The sequence below is a fragment of the Phascolarctos cinereus genome, unplaced genomic scaffold, assembly GCF_003287225.1.
Source record: "Phascolarctos cinereus isolate Bilbo 61053 unplaced genomic scaffold, phaCin_HiC Scaffold_5;HRSCAF=322, whole genome shotgun sequence".
In the NCBI taxonomy this organism is placed as follows: Eukaryota; Metazoa; Chordata; class Mammalia; order Diprotodontia; family Phascolarctidae; genus Phascolarctos; species Phascolarctos cinereus.
The window spans coordinates 176,463,151-176,478,692 of NW_027555958.1; the positions used below are offsets into that span (position 1 = coordinate 176,463,151).

Sequence of the window (15,542 nt, forward strand, 5' to 3'; positions counted from 1 at the left end):
GACATGACTGAAAAAATGACTGAAGTATTAAAAAGTTATAAACTACTGGGTAAAACCATTCTGAATCTTATGAGAAAGGGACAAATTTAGAGAAGCTGGACATCTACTGGCAGTTACCAAATCACTGATTTTTATAATTTGTCATCAATATATCAGTCTTCTCTTATAAGATGATCTAATCTACCATTCTTCTACTTCCTCTCAACTTCATAGTAGGATGTCCATGGGTCTATCCAAAGAGATGAAGACCCATAGAAAGATTTTTAAAAATCATCATCAAATTCACTTCCACGTGAAACTTGGGCCAAATGTAAGGTCTCACTCAGACTCAATGCCTCATCTCATTTTGGTTCCCTGCCTCAAGTTTCTTTAGTTGTCCATAATACAGAAGTAGTCTTGAGAAATTCCCATTCTTTGAGTATTCTTTTTTATTTTTACTATTTCCACAGCATGTTAAAATTTACTTGTTATGTTAATAATATGGGGCACATAGAGACAATAACACTTTTCTTCATTTGTTGATTTCATTTTCTTATCTCTTTGCCATCTGCAATGCTAAGAAACCAGGAAGTAATTCCAGAATTCTGTAATATAAAATAATTTGGGGTGGGGGGAGCTGTAGAATGAATAGAGAAGTCATACTTTGCTCCCTGCCATGATGCCCAACAATACATCTGAAAACAAAAACAAGAGGCTTTGGGGGGTGTTTGCATTCAATTCAACAGGCATTTATGAAAGGCTACTTCATTCCAAGTAGTATGATGGAAGGACAGGGGAATATACAGAGACAAAATGAAAAATAGGCTTGTGCCCTCTGGGAGCTTACATTCTATTGAATACCTTCTATTTGCATGAATTTAACACTTAGAACTTTTTGATTCTAGAAACCATTGAGGCAAGCTGATGGAATTATTTGGTGACATCTAAGCAGGTTCATACCTATACTAAAGTAAGATTTATCTCTATTTCAAGGTATAAACTAACAACAGGAAGGAATTTCCTGAATTTGATACTCTTCTAAGTTTAGTCCCATGGAAATTCCCATGTGGATGATATACAAAGCTGTAGAAGTGGTACTCTTAAGTCTTCTGTTTTTAGCTACTTCCTTACTAGCAATGCTACAATTAATTCTATTCATAATCTCCCAGTGGATATTGAAGCCTCACCTGGTACATGTCAAAGTCAGTAAACAGCCCGCCTTTCTACAGCATCTCTCTCTCTGTCATGGCTTTTTTCCATCATAATCCACTAATTTGCTTCTCCATTTGCAGGGTTTCCCAATTGAAACGGAAATACAAACAGTGGAGATTAGGGATCTCTGAATAGGACTGAGTCTGCACATTAGTGGAAAGATCTGGAAAATTCATCCTGAAACACTATATCTGCTCAAAATTTACAAATGATTGACCCTGAAGTGGCCTTTTGAGTTACATTTATTACCCAGGTGTTGTCCTCAATTCTTCACAGAATACAGACTAGGGGATTGGAGGCAAAAGACCAAGCAGGAATAGAAAACAAAGCAAAGAGAGAAAAACAACAAGTGCCTTTGTTTATATTCAGAAATAAGATTTTCCTACTGTGTGTACTTGGAAATAATTTTTCTTCAATTTATGTTGGACAAAGTGGTTGTTCTTGGTTTCCTCATAGGTAAAGTGCAAATAATAACAGTGCCTACCTCCCCAGATTGTTGTGAGGACTGAATGAGATAATATACACAATGCACTTTGTAAACTTTAAAGCGCTCAATAAATGTTGGCTATTATTATTGTCATTACTGTTCTTTCATATTATTTTCTTCAGAAAGAACACTTTGTTTTTATTTTCTTATCTCTTTGCCATACCCAATGCTCTGAAAGCAAAGACACCCTTTTCTTTGTAGGATGGGATTATTCTAAACTAAAACTATTAAAAAAAATTTTTAATCCACATATTTTTAAAGAGAATATTTTTGGTTCTTTTCAGTCCTAGTTGACTCCATTAAATTCTGGCAGTAAAAACATTATCTATGCCCCCTAGTGGAAATTATTATAACTAAAAAATATCATTGTCCTGTCCAAAAAATGTAGCTCCCTATGGACCAAAATTTAAAATTAGCATTGGAAGTTCATTAATTTAATTTCTAAAATATAATATATACATTTTAATACCCACAAAAGAATTTTAAAATTGGGTAATCTAAAATGAATAGTACAATATAGAATCTCAAAGTGTCTTTTAATTTCAATTCAATAATCAATCAATCACTGAGCAGTTATTAAGAACCTGCTAGGTACCCACCAGGTCTGTGTTACACACTGGGCATTCAAAGCCAAATTGTCCTTTCCCTCGAGAAGCTTCCATTCTTTTGAGGGATACAACATTTTCATAGATAAGTAAACATAGGCTATATAACAAATACCATTTGTTAAGTGCATACTATGTGCCAGACATAGTTCTAAGCACTGGGGATACAAAGAAAGACAAAAAATAGTCCCTGCTGTCAAGAAGCTCATAGTTTAATGTCTAATATGTACGAAATAAATACAATGATTTTGAGAGGGGGGATCTCTAACAACTGAAAGAATTGAGAAATGCCTCTTAAAGAAGATGGCACTAGAGCTGAGTCTTGAAGGGATCCATGGGTTCCAAGAGGTGGGGAAGAGAGAGAAAAACATTCCAAACATGGAGGACAGCCTGCACAAAGGGATGGAGGTGGCAGATGGAATGTCATGTACAGGGAACAGCAAATAGGGCACTTTGGCTGGAACATAGAAGGTATGAGTGAGAGTAATGTGTAATCAGCCTGAAAAGATAGATTGGAATAAAATTAAAAGACTTTAAATGCCAGACAGAGCCATCCACATTTTATCTTGAAGCAGGGATCTTTAACCTAGGGGTCTGTGGTCTTGTTTTATTTTTATTTTAATATTTTGATAACTGCATTTCAATATGTATTTCAAACTGTATTTCAGCTGTATTTCAATTTCCTTTGTAATCCTGAGTATTTTATTTTACACATTTAAAAACTATTCTGAGAAGGGGTCCATTGGTTTCACCAGACTGCCACAGGTTTCCATGACATAAAAAAAGGTTAAGAACCCCTATCCTAGAGGTAATAGGGAGCCACTGAAGCCTCTTGAGCAGGGGAGTGACATGGTCCAAACTGTGTTCTAAGAATATCAACTTGGTATGGTATGTGAATGTAATGGAATACTATTGTGCTATAAGAAATGATGAACAGGCAGACTTCAGAAAAACCTGGAAAAACTTGCATGGTCTGATGCTGAGTGAAGTGAGCAGAACAAGGAAAACATTGTATGTAGTAACAGCAACATTGTGCAATGACTGACTACAATAGATTTAGCCCTTCTCAGTAATACAATGATCTAAGACAACTCTAAAAGACTCATGATGGAAAATGCTATCCACATCCAGAGAAAGAACTATGGAGTTTGAATGCAGATGAAAGCATACTATTTTCACTTTTTTGTACCTTTTCCCTTTTGTTCCGTTTCTTTTTTCACAACATGACTGATGTGGAAATATGTTTACATGATTGTACATGTATAACCTATATCAGATTGTTTGCCATCTTAGGGAGGGGGGATGGGAGGGAGGAAGGAAGAAAAGATTTGGAACTCAAAATCTTATAAAAAATGGATGTTGAAAATTATCTTCACATGTAAATGAAAAAAATACTATTTAGAAAAAAGAGAATATCAGTTTGGAGGATGAATTGGAGAGGAAAGAGACTTGAGGTAAGGAGATCAATTAGAAAGCTATTGCATTAGTCCAGGCGAGAGACAATGAGGACCTGAAGTAGTATGGTTGTGGTATGAGTGGAGAGGAGACAGGATGCAAAAGATATCTTAGAGATAGAGCCCATAAAACTTGGCAACTCACTGAGCATGCATGAGCAAGTAAGAGTGAAGAGTAAAGAATGACTCTAAGATTATAAACTGGTATGATTGGAACAATGGTGGAACTCTCAACAGAAATGGGAATTTGGGAAGAAAGGTGATTTTAGAGACAAAGATAATGAGCTCTGTTTTATCCATGTTGAGTTTAAGATGCTGATGGGATATCCAAGTGGAGATGTTAAGCAGGCAGCTGGAACTGGACTCCAAAGAGAAATGAAGATAGAATATGATTTGAAGTCATTTGAATAGAGAAGATAATTGAAACCATGGGAACTAATGAGGTTGCCAAGAGGAAGAATATGGAAAGAGGAGAGCATAAGCATTTATTAAGACGTCGTTCTTTTGGAAGTCAGATATGCTTTTACCTTATTTATTTTAATTGCCATGTTTTGAGACCTTTGTAATAGTGTTTGCGTGTGATATAAATTAGTGGAAGCATATGGTTAGCCCTGACATCAGTGTGGTATGGGAGAAACAGCTGTGGATTTTGCATCCAAGGACCTAGGTTTGAGTTCTGGCTCTTCTGCTTGATGGCTGTCTGGGCCTTAGTTTCCTCATCTGTAACATGGGGCAGTGGAACCATGATCTTTCCAGTCCCTCCCACCTCTAAATCCTATAGCCCCAAAACGTTTTGTTTTCCAACTTCCCCTAAGTCCCAGTGTATTTAATTACACTGCAGGAGGTTAGGTGTTTCACCTCGATGGAAAACAGCAAGTGCCTTTTTCACTAATCATTTTATATTCATTGTGTATTTTACAGGCTCTGAGAGTTTTCCTTGTGTCATTTTATTTCTAGGGTCACTGTGACTGCAATGTGCAATATGGATTTCAGCCGCTTTCCTCTGGACACACAGACATGTTCGCTCGAAATTGAAAGTTGTGAGTTAATTGGGTCCAGAAATTAAAAACATGTCTGTTAAAATTCATTCGATTCAATGCAACAAACATTAAACGACTGCTGTGTGTTATACATTGTGACAGATGTGTAACAATCCCTTACCCCCTTTCAATTTTTCTCACTCAGAATTACAGGCCCCCTATTCATATGTTCTCTTTTGCCACAGAAGCAGCTGGTGGTGAAGTGAATGGAGTGCTGGGCCTGGAGTCAGGAAGTTCTGAGATTAATTGGGCCTCAGACATTTACTAGCTGCATGACCCTGGGCAAGTGACTTTACCTCTGTGTGCCTCAGTTTCCTCAACTATAAAATGAGTATAATAGCAGTACCTACCTTATGGGATTGTTTGAGGGTCAAATGAGATCATAGTTGTAAAAAGCACTTAGCACAGTGCCTGGCACATGGTAGGTTCTATAAGAATACTTATCTCTTTCTTCTTTTGAGTTACAGTTATCTGTGTGTCTCATCTTCCTCCTAACCCTCATTTAATCATAAACTCCTTACTGGCTAGGGCCAGGTCTCTCTTTTTTTCTCTTTGTGTTCTTTATATCTCTCCCAATGCCTAAGCACAGAAGTCTGTACTTTCGTAGGTGCTTGATAAATGTTTGTTCCATTGGACTACTGTTAGATGTTACTGTAGCATAGATATTATTGTAATGTAGCCCATCTGACCATGGCTCCAAAAAGTTACTTCAATGATAACTTTAAAAATGGGGAATGATTTCAGGAATAAAATCCAACACTCCTGCAACATGCCTTTTCTATCCTCAAGAGCAGTGATCTCCAAAGTGGAGGCTCTGCTGGTGTCACTCCATGGTGGGGGTGGGGGTGGGTAGGTCGGTTTGAGGTATAACCCTAAGGGGTGTAAAGGGTAGTTTGGTCACATCCCACTGTTGCTTTAAAGACCTCATTCCCTAACTCTCCCCTCACTCAGATATGCCAGCTTCCACCTTCAACCCTTCTGAGCTGGGTTGGGACTCTTACAGATACTTTTGGAAAATTCCATGTCAGCTCCCTTCCCTTACCCTACCATCATGACTTTTAACTATAGCAAGCGCCTCTCAGAGCATGGGCTGTAGATACTTGGAGGCATGACTGGTGAATAAGAGCCCTGCCTCCTACTTTTCGTTTTGGATAGGACAGAGAGAGTCACATGGAGTGAGCAGGCATGGATGGCTTATGTTTTGGCAAACAGGTATTATAAACCCTAGAAACAGCTAGGTGGCATAGTGGATAGAAGGCCTAGAGTCATGAAGATGAGTTCAAATCCAGCTTCAGACACCACCTAGCTGTGTGATTCTAGTTAAGCCATTTAATCTGTCTTCCCCAGTTTCCTCAACTATAAAATGTAAAATAGGGGCAGCTAAGCAGTGAAGTAGATAGAGTGTCAGGCCTGGAGGCAGGAAGATCTGAATTCAAATCAGGTCTCAGACACTTACCAGCTGTGTAATCCTGGGCAAGTCACATAACCCTATTTGCCTCAGTTTCCTCATCTGTAAAATGAACTGGAGAAGGAAATGGCAAACCACTTCAGTATCTTTGCCAAGAAGACTGCAAATGGAGTCACAGAGAGTTGGACACAACTAAAAAAATGACTGAATCAACTTTGCTAGGTGTGGGGGATAAAGAGTAAAAAATAAAATATTCCTGGGAGAGCTAGGTGGCGCAGTGGATACAGCACAGGTTCTAGGGTCAGGAGTTCAAATCTAGCCTCAGACACTTAACACTTACTAGCTGTGTGACCTTGGGCAAGTCACTTAACCCCATTGCATAGGCCCCCCCCAAAAAAATTTTTGAAAAAAATATTGTTAATCCTCAAGGAATTCACATTTTAGGGGATAGGAGGAAGATGATGGAGAATGTGTGCATATAAACATATACAAAATTATTATTAATAATAGACATAATTTATGTAGCACTTTAAGATTCATAAAGTGCTTTACATATATTTCCTCTTCGGATGAAATAATATGAGATAATGGAGGGGTTTGTTAGGGATTAGCAACTGGGAGATTTGGGGAGGGCCTTATGTAAGATGTGGCATTTGACTGAACCTTGAAGGAAGCCAGGGATTCTGAGAAGTAGATGTGAAGAGGGGCAGGTTGTGGGTGAGCATTCCTGGCATGGCACAGTGCTTGACACTTAATAAATGCTCCATCTCTCTGTCATCCATCTACTTACCTACAGTGGTCAGCCAATGCACAAGCATAGATTGGGAAGATGAAATGTATATGAGAATAAGCTAGAAGGCTTATTATGCTGACTGTAGAATCTAAAAGCAGAGAATCTGGGACCCAACCAGGAATGTTCCTTATTTCTTCAGAGACTAAAACTATAAACCTCGGGGTAAAGGTCTGGAGAAGTAAATTTGAACTAAAAAGAAGAAAGTGGTGACAAGGAAAGGAAAGGACTGTTTTAGTGCTTTAAACCTGGGTAACTTAACTGCATGTGCCCAATTTCAGTAAACAGAGAAGGGAAAATTGGCAGAGCTAAAGAAGCCAGAGAAAATGGAAAAAGAGCAGGAATTTGAGGATAAAGTTTTTAAAAATTAAATGAAAACCTTTTAATTAACCAAATTTTATTTTCTCTTTTTCCCACTTCTTCCCCTTTTTCCCACCCAACTGAAAAAAGAAAAACAAAACCCTCTAAACACATAGGGATAGTCAAGCCAAACAAATTACCACATAAGAATGAGTTTTTTGATGGTGAAATTGAACCCTAATTTATTTTTTTTACCCTTGGGTGAGAGAGAGATAATAGCTAATAATATAACACTTTAAAGTTTGCAAAATACTTCACATATATGATCTCATTTGATCCTCACAAAGTAAGGTAAAGTAGGTTCTACTATTAGTATTTACTAATTATTAGTACCCAATTAGTAAGGTACTATTATTAATAGTGACTCCATTTACTCTACAAGGCTTTACCCTGCTAAAGTCGTATAAAGTAGGTACTGTCACCTTACCCTAGAGATAAAGCCCTGCAAAATAGGCACTGTTATCTCCATTTTACAGATGAAAAAACTGAGGCTGAGAGAGTTCAGATGTTTTGCCCCACTCAGCTAAGTCAGTGTCTGAGGGCAGATTCAAACAAATCTCTTGCCCAGTTTTTTGTTTTTGTTTTTGCTTTTTGGTGAGGCAATCGGGTTAAGTGACTTGCTCAGGGTCACACAGCTAGTAAGCGTCAAGTGTCTGAGGCTACATTTGAACTCAGGTCCTCCTGACTCCAAGGCCAGAACTCTATCCACTGTGCACCTAACTGCCCTTCTTGCTCAGTCCTTTATACATTCTTCCTCAAAGTACACTGTCTCTAATGATTCCTTCTGTCTTTTTAGATGCCTACACAGAAGATGACCTCATGCTCTATTGGAAAAAAGGGAACGATTCCTTAAAGACAGATGAGAGGATCTCCTTGTCCCAGTTCCTGATACAAGAATTCCATACCACCACCAAGCTTGCCTTTTACAGCAGCACAGGCAAGCCTATTGGAGGGAGGCCTGAGGATGTGGGCTGGATTTTGCTTTGCTTTTTATTATAATTAACGCTTTGGGCTCACATAGCTACCCAGTCTTTCTATGACACCCGAATTCCCAGAAGAATCTAATGGTTCTCAAAGAGGCAGCATCATACAGTGGAAAGATACTTACTACCTAGGATCTAGGAAATCTGCATCCAATTTCTGTCTCTGTCAAGTCAACTGGGTGGCCCTGGACAAATCATTTTACTTCTCTGATCCTTAGTTTCTACATATCTAAAATGAAGGGATTGTGTGTGATATTTCCTAAGGTCTCTTTCCAATGCAAAATAAGCTATGAGCACAAATTCTCAGGAGTTAGAGGGTTTTGAAGCCAAAGGTGAGAATCCTGAAGAGATGAGTAATTAAGCTGAGGTGATTTGGACATCCTCTTTACCTAGCAGATAGACTGTCATGACCTTTATCAACTACAGCCTCAGTTTGCCTTTGGTACCACACCCACTCAACTAACTTAGGATGACAGAACTCAGAGAAACTACTACTGGCTAACATTTATAGTGCCTGCTACTAGGAAGACTAACGCTGGCGGATCATTTAAGCTCAGGAGTTCTGAGCTGCAGTAGGGCTAAAGCTGAATAGTACCTACACTAAGTCTAGTACCAATATGGATGAACCCCCAGGGGCAGCAGGAGGCTGCCAAGCCATCTAAGGAGGGGCAAACTGGCCAAAGTCAGAAATGGAACAGATCAAAGTTTGAGTTGATTAGCAGTGGGATAAGGTCTATAAATGGTGGATGCACTTAGAGTTCGGAAAGTGATATGTGTGTGTATATATACATGTATACACATACATATGTATATATACGTGTATATTACATATACATGTATCACACATTCTCTCTCTACATATATATATATATATATGTATATGTGTATGTGTATATTGTATATACACACACACACACATAACATTTCATTTGATCCTCCAACTCTGTGGGGCAGATCATTATAGATATAGCATTTCCATTTTTCAGATGAGGGAACTGAGGCAGGCAGAGGTTAAATGAGTTGCCCAGGGTTATACAGCTAGTAAGTATCTAAAGTAGGATCTAAACTCCAGTCTGCTCCTCCACTTTGCAGAGTAATATTAACTCTATCATTTTCCCACTATATCTCATCACTGTTATTTTCTTCATTCATAATTCTTTAGTATTATGAATACAAGATGAATTTATAAACATATATCATAGATGGACCTACAAATACTTTGCAGTTAAATGCAGCTCAACAATTTAACTAAAAACATCTTTTTTCTCATAAAGTAAAATGGATCTTATGGGGTTCAGTGGCCAAAAAAGACACACTTGATCTTGTGTTATTTGTTATTCTGGGGATTCAACTATGTGGTATAGTTAATTATAAAACTTCTTTCTCTACCTGAGTCTTCTTCACTCCTACTTCCAGAGGTATGATAAAGTGTCAATAATGTTTATGTGGGGCATCTAGGGGGAAGTGTTTAAGATACTATATGCTCTCTTTTCTTTCCCTCTGTCATTGTAGGGTGGTACAACCGCTTGTACATTAACTTCACTTTACGTCGTCACATCTTCTTTTTCTTGCTGCAAACCTATTTCCCTGCTACTTTGATGGTCATGCTGTCCTGGGTGTCCTTCTGGATTGATCGTAGGGCTGTGCCTGCCAGAGTTCCTTTAGGTAAGGATATCTCAACTACAACACAGGTATTAAACAATATAAATAATTGTCTTAGGATCTACCTAACCCTTAACAAGCTTCCTCAAACAAATATTTATAGGAGCTCTCTTTGTGGTAGCAAAGAATTGGAAATTGTGGGGATGCCCATGAATTGGAGAATGGCTGAACAAGTTGTGGTATATGATTGTGATGGAATACTACTTTGAAATGATGAGCTCGATGATCTTAGAAAAGCATGGATAGACTTAAAATAATGAAGAGAGAAATGAGCAGAACCAAGAGAACATTGTATACAGTAACTGTAATACTGTTTTAAGAACAACTTTGAGTAAGTCATTTTGACTATAATAAATACTCAAATTAACTACAAAGGTCCTATGAAGGAAGACACTATCTGCATGCGGAGAAAGAACTGATTAAATAGATGTATAGAATGGTTTTATACACACACACACACACACACACACACATTTATGTCTAATGGGAAGGAAAAAAAGTAAAAAAAGTTACATGAAAACTTTATTCAATATTTAAAAGGAATAGCAAGTTGTACATAACAGATTTGCAGTTTTATGCATAATCATCTTTTTTTCTATTCTCCTATGTTATGGAAATGGTTGTTTTATTTCTTACGTTCAGAATTTTTTTTAAAAAAGCTTTCCTTTATACTATTTCATACTGCAAGGTTGGAAAGACTCTTAACTTATAGGTAAAATTCCATGAAAATGACTGCCATTTCAATACAGTTTCCATGTGGCAAAGCTGTTTTTATGACTCCGTATAAACCATGTAAACAGTGCTTAATTCAATTACAAAAGAATCATAAAATCTCAGAGTTGAAAGGGACCTCAGTGATCATCTACTTTAACAAGGCAAGTGGTCCTTCAACATCTACTTGAAGATTTTCCAGGGGTGGGAGGACCCACCACCTCTTTCACTGTTGGTCAGTTCTAATAGTTAGGAAGTTTTTCATGATATCAAGCCTAAATTTGTCTATTTGCAACTTTTTTTTGGTGGTGGGGGCACTCGAGGTTAAGTGACTTGCCCAGTGTCAGGCGGCTAGTAAGTGTCTGAAGCTGAATTTGAACTCAGGTCCTCCTGACTCCAGGTCCAAAGCTCTATCCACTGTGCCACCTAGCTACCCCTATTTGCAACTTTCACCCTAGCCCCTGGTTCTGCCTTTTGGGGCTAAGCAGAGTAAGTCCAAGCCCTTTTCCCCATGACAGCCTTTCAAATGCTTAAGGGCAAACATACAATAAGATGAAATGTAATAAAAATAATGTAAAAAAAATTAGGGGTTCAAAATCAACTCCAAAAATTCAAGGTACAGAGGCAATATTAGATAACTGGTCTTTTATTTTTCCTAAAACAAAACAAAACAAAAAAAATAAAATAAAACTTAATGGATTACAGGACCAGTATGTAGCCAAAAAAACTTGAGGTATGTATGTACCATAAATCAGGTGAAAACTCCACAATGCTGTAGTGAAGTCACATATGAAGTACTGTGATTAGTTCTGGGCAGTACATTTTATGAAGGACATTGAAAAGCTAAAGAGTGTTCAGCAAAGGATAACCAGCATGGTGAAAAGCCATATGAGGATAGGAAAAATTGCAGAAAAGCAAAAATATTATGTATATACTCTTTACTGATTATAATTCAATAAAAATTATATTAAAGGGCCATTTCAAATCATTAAAAATCAACTAACAATCCTAAAGAATTAGTGAATCAAAGAACAAATCACAGAAATAAAAGATAACTTGTTTAAAATAATGACAACATACTACATTCTCTCTTTTTTTTTTGGTTTTTCCTTTCTTGTGGTTTTTCCCTTTTATCCCGATTCTTCCTTCACAACATGACTAATGTAGAAATATGTTTAATGTGACTGTACATGTATGGCCTATATCAGATTGCTTGCTGTCTGGCGGAGTTTAGATGGGGTCACTATATCATTGCTGTTGTTGAGTTGTTTTAATTTGTGTCCTACTCTATAGTTTACTTTGTTAAAAGAGACATATTAGGGAGTAAGGATAATCTGTAAATGTTTGTAATGTGAAAACAAAATTGCATTCAATAAAACTTTGCAGGGGAGAAGAATGAGGGGGCATGATGATTTTTGATAAGTATATTTCAATATAATTGGTTTCCTTTATAATTCTATGGATTTTATTTTATACATCATGTGATTGTAAAAAAATTATTAACCCCTTCTGTGCCTCCATTTCATATCGTCTTAAGTAAGGGACAATGTTATTCTATTACTTACATTCATGTAATAGCCACTCATTATAAGAAAGAGCCTGCCTTAGTATAATTTGCACGAAAGGTGGGGAGAGGACATTTGGCCTGCCATCAACTAACAATTATGCTTCAAGACCCCTTGTAGCTAACCACTCTACAAAAACCCAAACCCCACCTGTTGTTTGTACAGGCATAGTTGCATTGGTGGTAGTGGGCACACCACCAAGACAGATAACAACCCTGATGGAGAGGTCTCTAAGGATCACCCCAATTCCTTCTGATTCCATATTTGCCAAGCGGATGTTCTCATCTTAATGTAATAAATTTTAAAATTAATTTCATTTCCAGATGAATTTTCACTGGCGACCTGCTGTCTGGTGAGCAGCAGTTGCACTGTAGCATGAACTGATACAATACAAATAAATAGGCATTTCTGGTTTACGAATCCGTTTCCTTCATGTCTGGCTATTGTGATTCCCTTGGTAGAAGCGAGGATTGAACTCCCAGATCCACATGCCACTGAAGCCACCTCTGGAACAGAGGTGACAGCTTCGAGTTAAAGGGTCGGGCAGCAGCAGCAGCAGCAACAACAAACAGTCAAGCAACAAACATTCAAAAGAACAATGTTATGGGTGTTAAAGGAGAGAACAGCAAAATTTTAAAGCCAAGCATCATGTGTTCTTCACCCCGGCCTGTACCAAAGCTGTGAGCTGATAGGAACATATGGCCAGGGAATGTTGCTTGTACAGTCATTTGCTTTGGTGGAAGGATAGTTATGGAAATTACTATTTATGAAGTCCAGCAGAAGTCATTCATTAAAGAGTTAGTTTAGATAATAAGCACTTTTCTTTCCATACTTCCTGTCTTCCTGGTGGCACAATGAATAGAGCACTGAGCCTGGAGGCAGGAAGATCTGAATTCAAATCTGGCCTTGGACACTTACTAGCTGTGTGACTTTAGGCAAGTCACTTAACCCTGTTTGCCTCAGTTTCCTCATCTGTAAAATGAGCTGGAGAAGGAAATGGTAAACCACTCCAGTATCTTTGCCAAGAAAACTTCAAATACGTCATGAAGAGTCAGAGATGATTGAAACTACTGAACAAACAAACGAGGCTGGCAGCCCAGGCCTTGCAGGGATGGATATTATTACATTATAAAGCACTTTAAAGTTTAGAATTGCGGATTTAAAGCCGGAATGGACCTTAGAGGTCATCTAGTCTAACCTCTTAATTTTACAAATAAAGCCCAAAGAGTTTGGGCAGCATAGTGGATAGAACACTACCTCTAGAATCAGGAAGACTTGAGTTCAAATGTGACCCTCAGATACTTACTAGCTGTGTAACCCTAGGAAAATCACAATCTCTCATAGCCTCAGTTTCCCATCTATAAAATGGGGAAAATAAAAGCACCTACCTCTCAGGGATGTTGTGAGATAATATTTGTAAAGCACTTTGAAAACCTTAAAGTGCTATATAAATACTAGCTATCATTGAATGACTTGCTGAAAGTCATATGAGTAGGCATTTGCAAAGACAGATTTAAACCCAGGTCTCCTGACTCCAAATCCAAAGCTTTTTTTCACCATGATACTTCTACTCAGCTGCTATATCTACTTTCTGACAAATAAATTCACTGGTTTCAAAATTCTCAACCACATAACACAAAGGGGGATTTTTTTCTTTAACTAGAAACTTAAGACAGATGAGAGGCAGCAAAGAACTAATGAAAACTCTGACAGTGCAAATTGAGTCTTCAAGTACAATGGTGTGTTTCCAGGTATCACAACTGTCCTCACCATGTCTACAATCATCACTGGTGTTAATGCCTCCATGCCTCGTGTCTCCTACATCAAGGCAGTGGACATCTACCTGTGGGTCAGCTTTGTGTTTGTATTTCTCTCCGTGTTGGAGTACGCAGCCGTGAACTACCTGACCACCGTACAGGAGCGGAAGGAGAGGGAGCTTCGAGACAAGGTGATGTCATTGTGTAATTAAAGCTTTGGGCTTGTGATTGGCAATCAGATCTCACATTTTCTCTCATACTTTGGCCCAGTGGTTTTCAAAGTGTGATTTAAGGACCCCAGGGGTCCCCAAGACCCTTTCAAGGTAAAAACGAAGATAAGCGTACTAAGATGCTTTTTGCCTATTAAAATTATTCTCCCTTTCCAACTATATATCTGCACAAGGCTGAATTTTCTTCATATACTTCAACCAAAACAACCTGTTACAACAGAATACAGAATTGAATACAAAAGTAGATATAAGAATCTAAGCTATCTTCTATTGAGCCATATATTAAAGACATTTGCAAAAATATATTAAAAATGCCACTCTTCTAGGTTTTTTTTTTGTTTTGGAAAATAATTAATTTCATTAAAAAGTTATTTATGTTAACATGTAATTGGTTTGCTATTGTTACTTTAAAATAATAAATGATTATTCTTTAAAACATCAGTTTTAGTGTCTAATATGGTGAATATTGATGGATATAATCCATGTAAACATAAATTCTTTGGGATCCTCAAGAATTGTTTGGGGAGCAAAGGGTCCTGAGATCAAAAAGCTTGAGAACTGCTGCTTTGGCCTTTAGTATGGTGAAGCAATATGACATGGTGCAAAAAACACAGGCTCTGGAAAGAGTGAAAAAATATAGCTTCATGTCCTGGCTTTGTGTCTTATTGTCTGTGCGCCTTTGAACAAGTTACTTAACCTAGGCTTCTGTTTCCTAATCTAAAAAATGTGGGGTGGGAAGGGTGGGGTTGAACTAAATGATCTCTAAGGCCCCCTCTGTATTTGTGATTTTCTGATCCTTTCTGGGTAAGCCGAAATCTGTAAAAACATTAATAGTTAATATTTATAAAGGGTGTCCCAAAGGTTTTAGTGAAGTTTTAATAACTTAAAACTTCAATAGCATAAAACTTCACTAAGACTTTGGGGACACCCTATGGAGCCCTCTAAGGTTTGCAAAGTGCTTTGCACACATTCCCATTTAATCTACATATACATCTCCCGTATTTTTCCCAGATTGCCCAGTCTGCCTATCCACGTCCCTCTGTTCCTACAAACTGCATTTCAAAATCCGTCTTCCAGAAAGTTTGCTCTAATGAGTAGCTGCTTAGCAGTACAAGTCCATGTCTTCTCCTCTACTATATTCTTGCAATTGTTATATTTATCTATATACATTTATGTTGTTTCCTGTATTCTATTATAATCTCTTTGAGGGTAGGAGCTATAGCTAATCTTTAATATGTCCCCTCAAGCAGCTGAAACCGTGCTATACTTCCCAAAAGGAATAATAAATACTGAGATAAA

General features: G+C 37.7%; 1 protein-coding gene across 2 annotated transcripts in view; it reads left to right on the forward strand.

Moving 5' to 3' along the window:
• The window catches only part of GABRR1 (gamma-aminobutyric acid type A receptor subunit rho1), a 71,123-nt gene that overhangs the window by 54,397 nt on the left and 1,184 nt on the right, over positions 1-15,542 (forward strand). For both annotated transcript variants that reach the window (XM_020963072.1, XM_078156769.1), the window contains exons 6-9: positions 4,695-4,777; positions 8,132-8,272; positions 9,831-9,983; positions 14,008-14,204. In XM_020963072.1, coding sequence (XP_020818731.1) covers positions 4,695-4,777; positions 8,132-8,272; positions 9,831-9,983; positions 14,008-14,204 — 574 coding nt within the window. The remainder of the gene's footprint in view (positions 1-4,694; positions 4,778-8,131; positions 8,273-9,830; positions 9,984-14,007; positions 14,205-15,542) is intronic.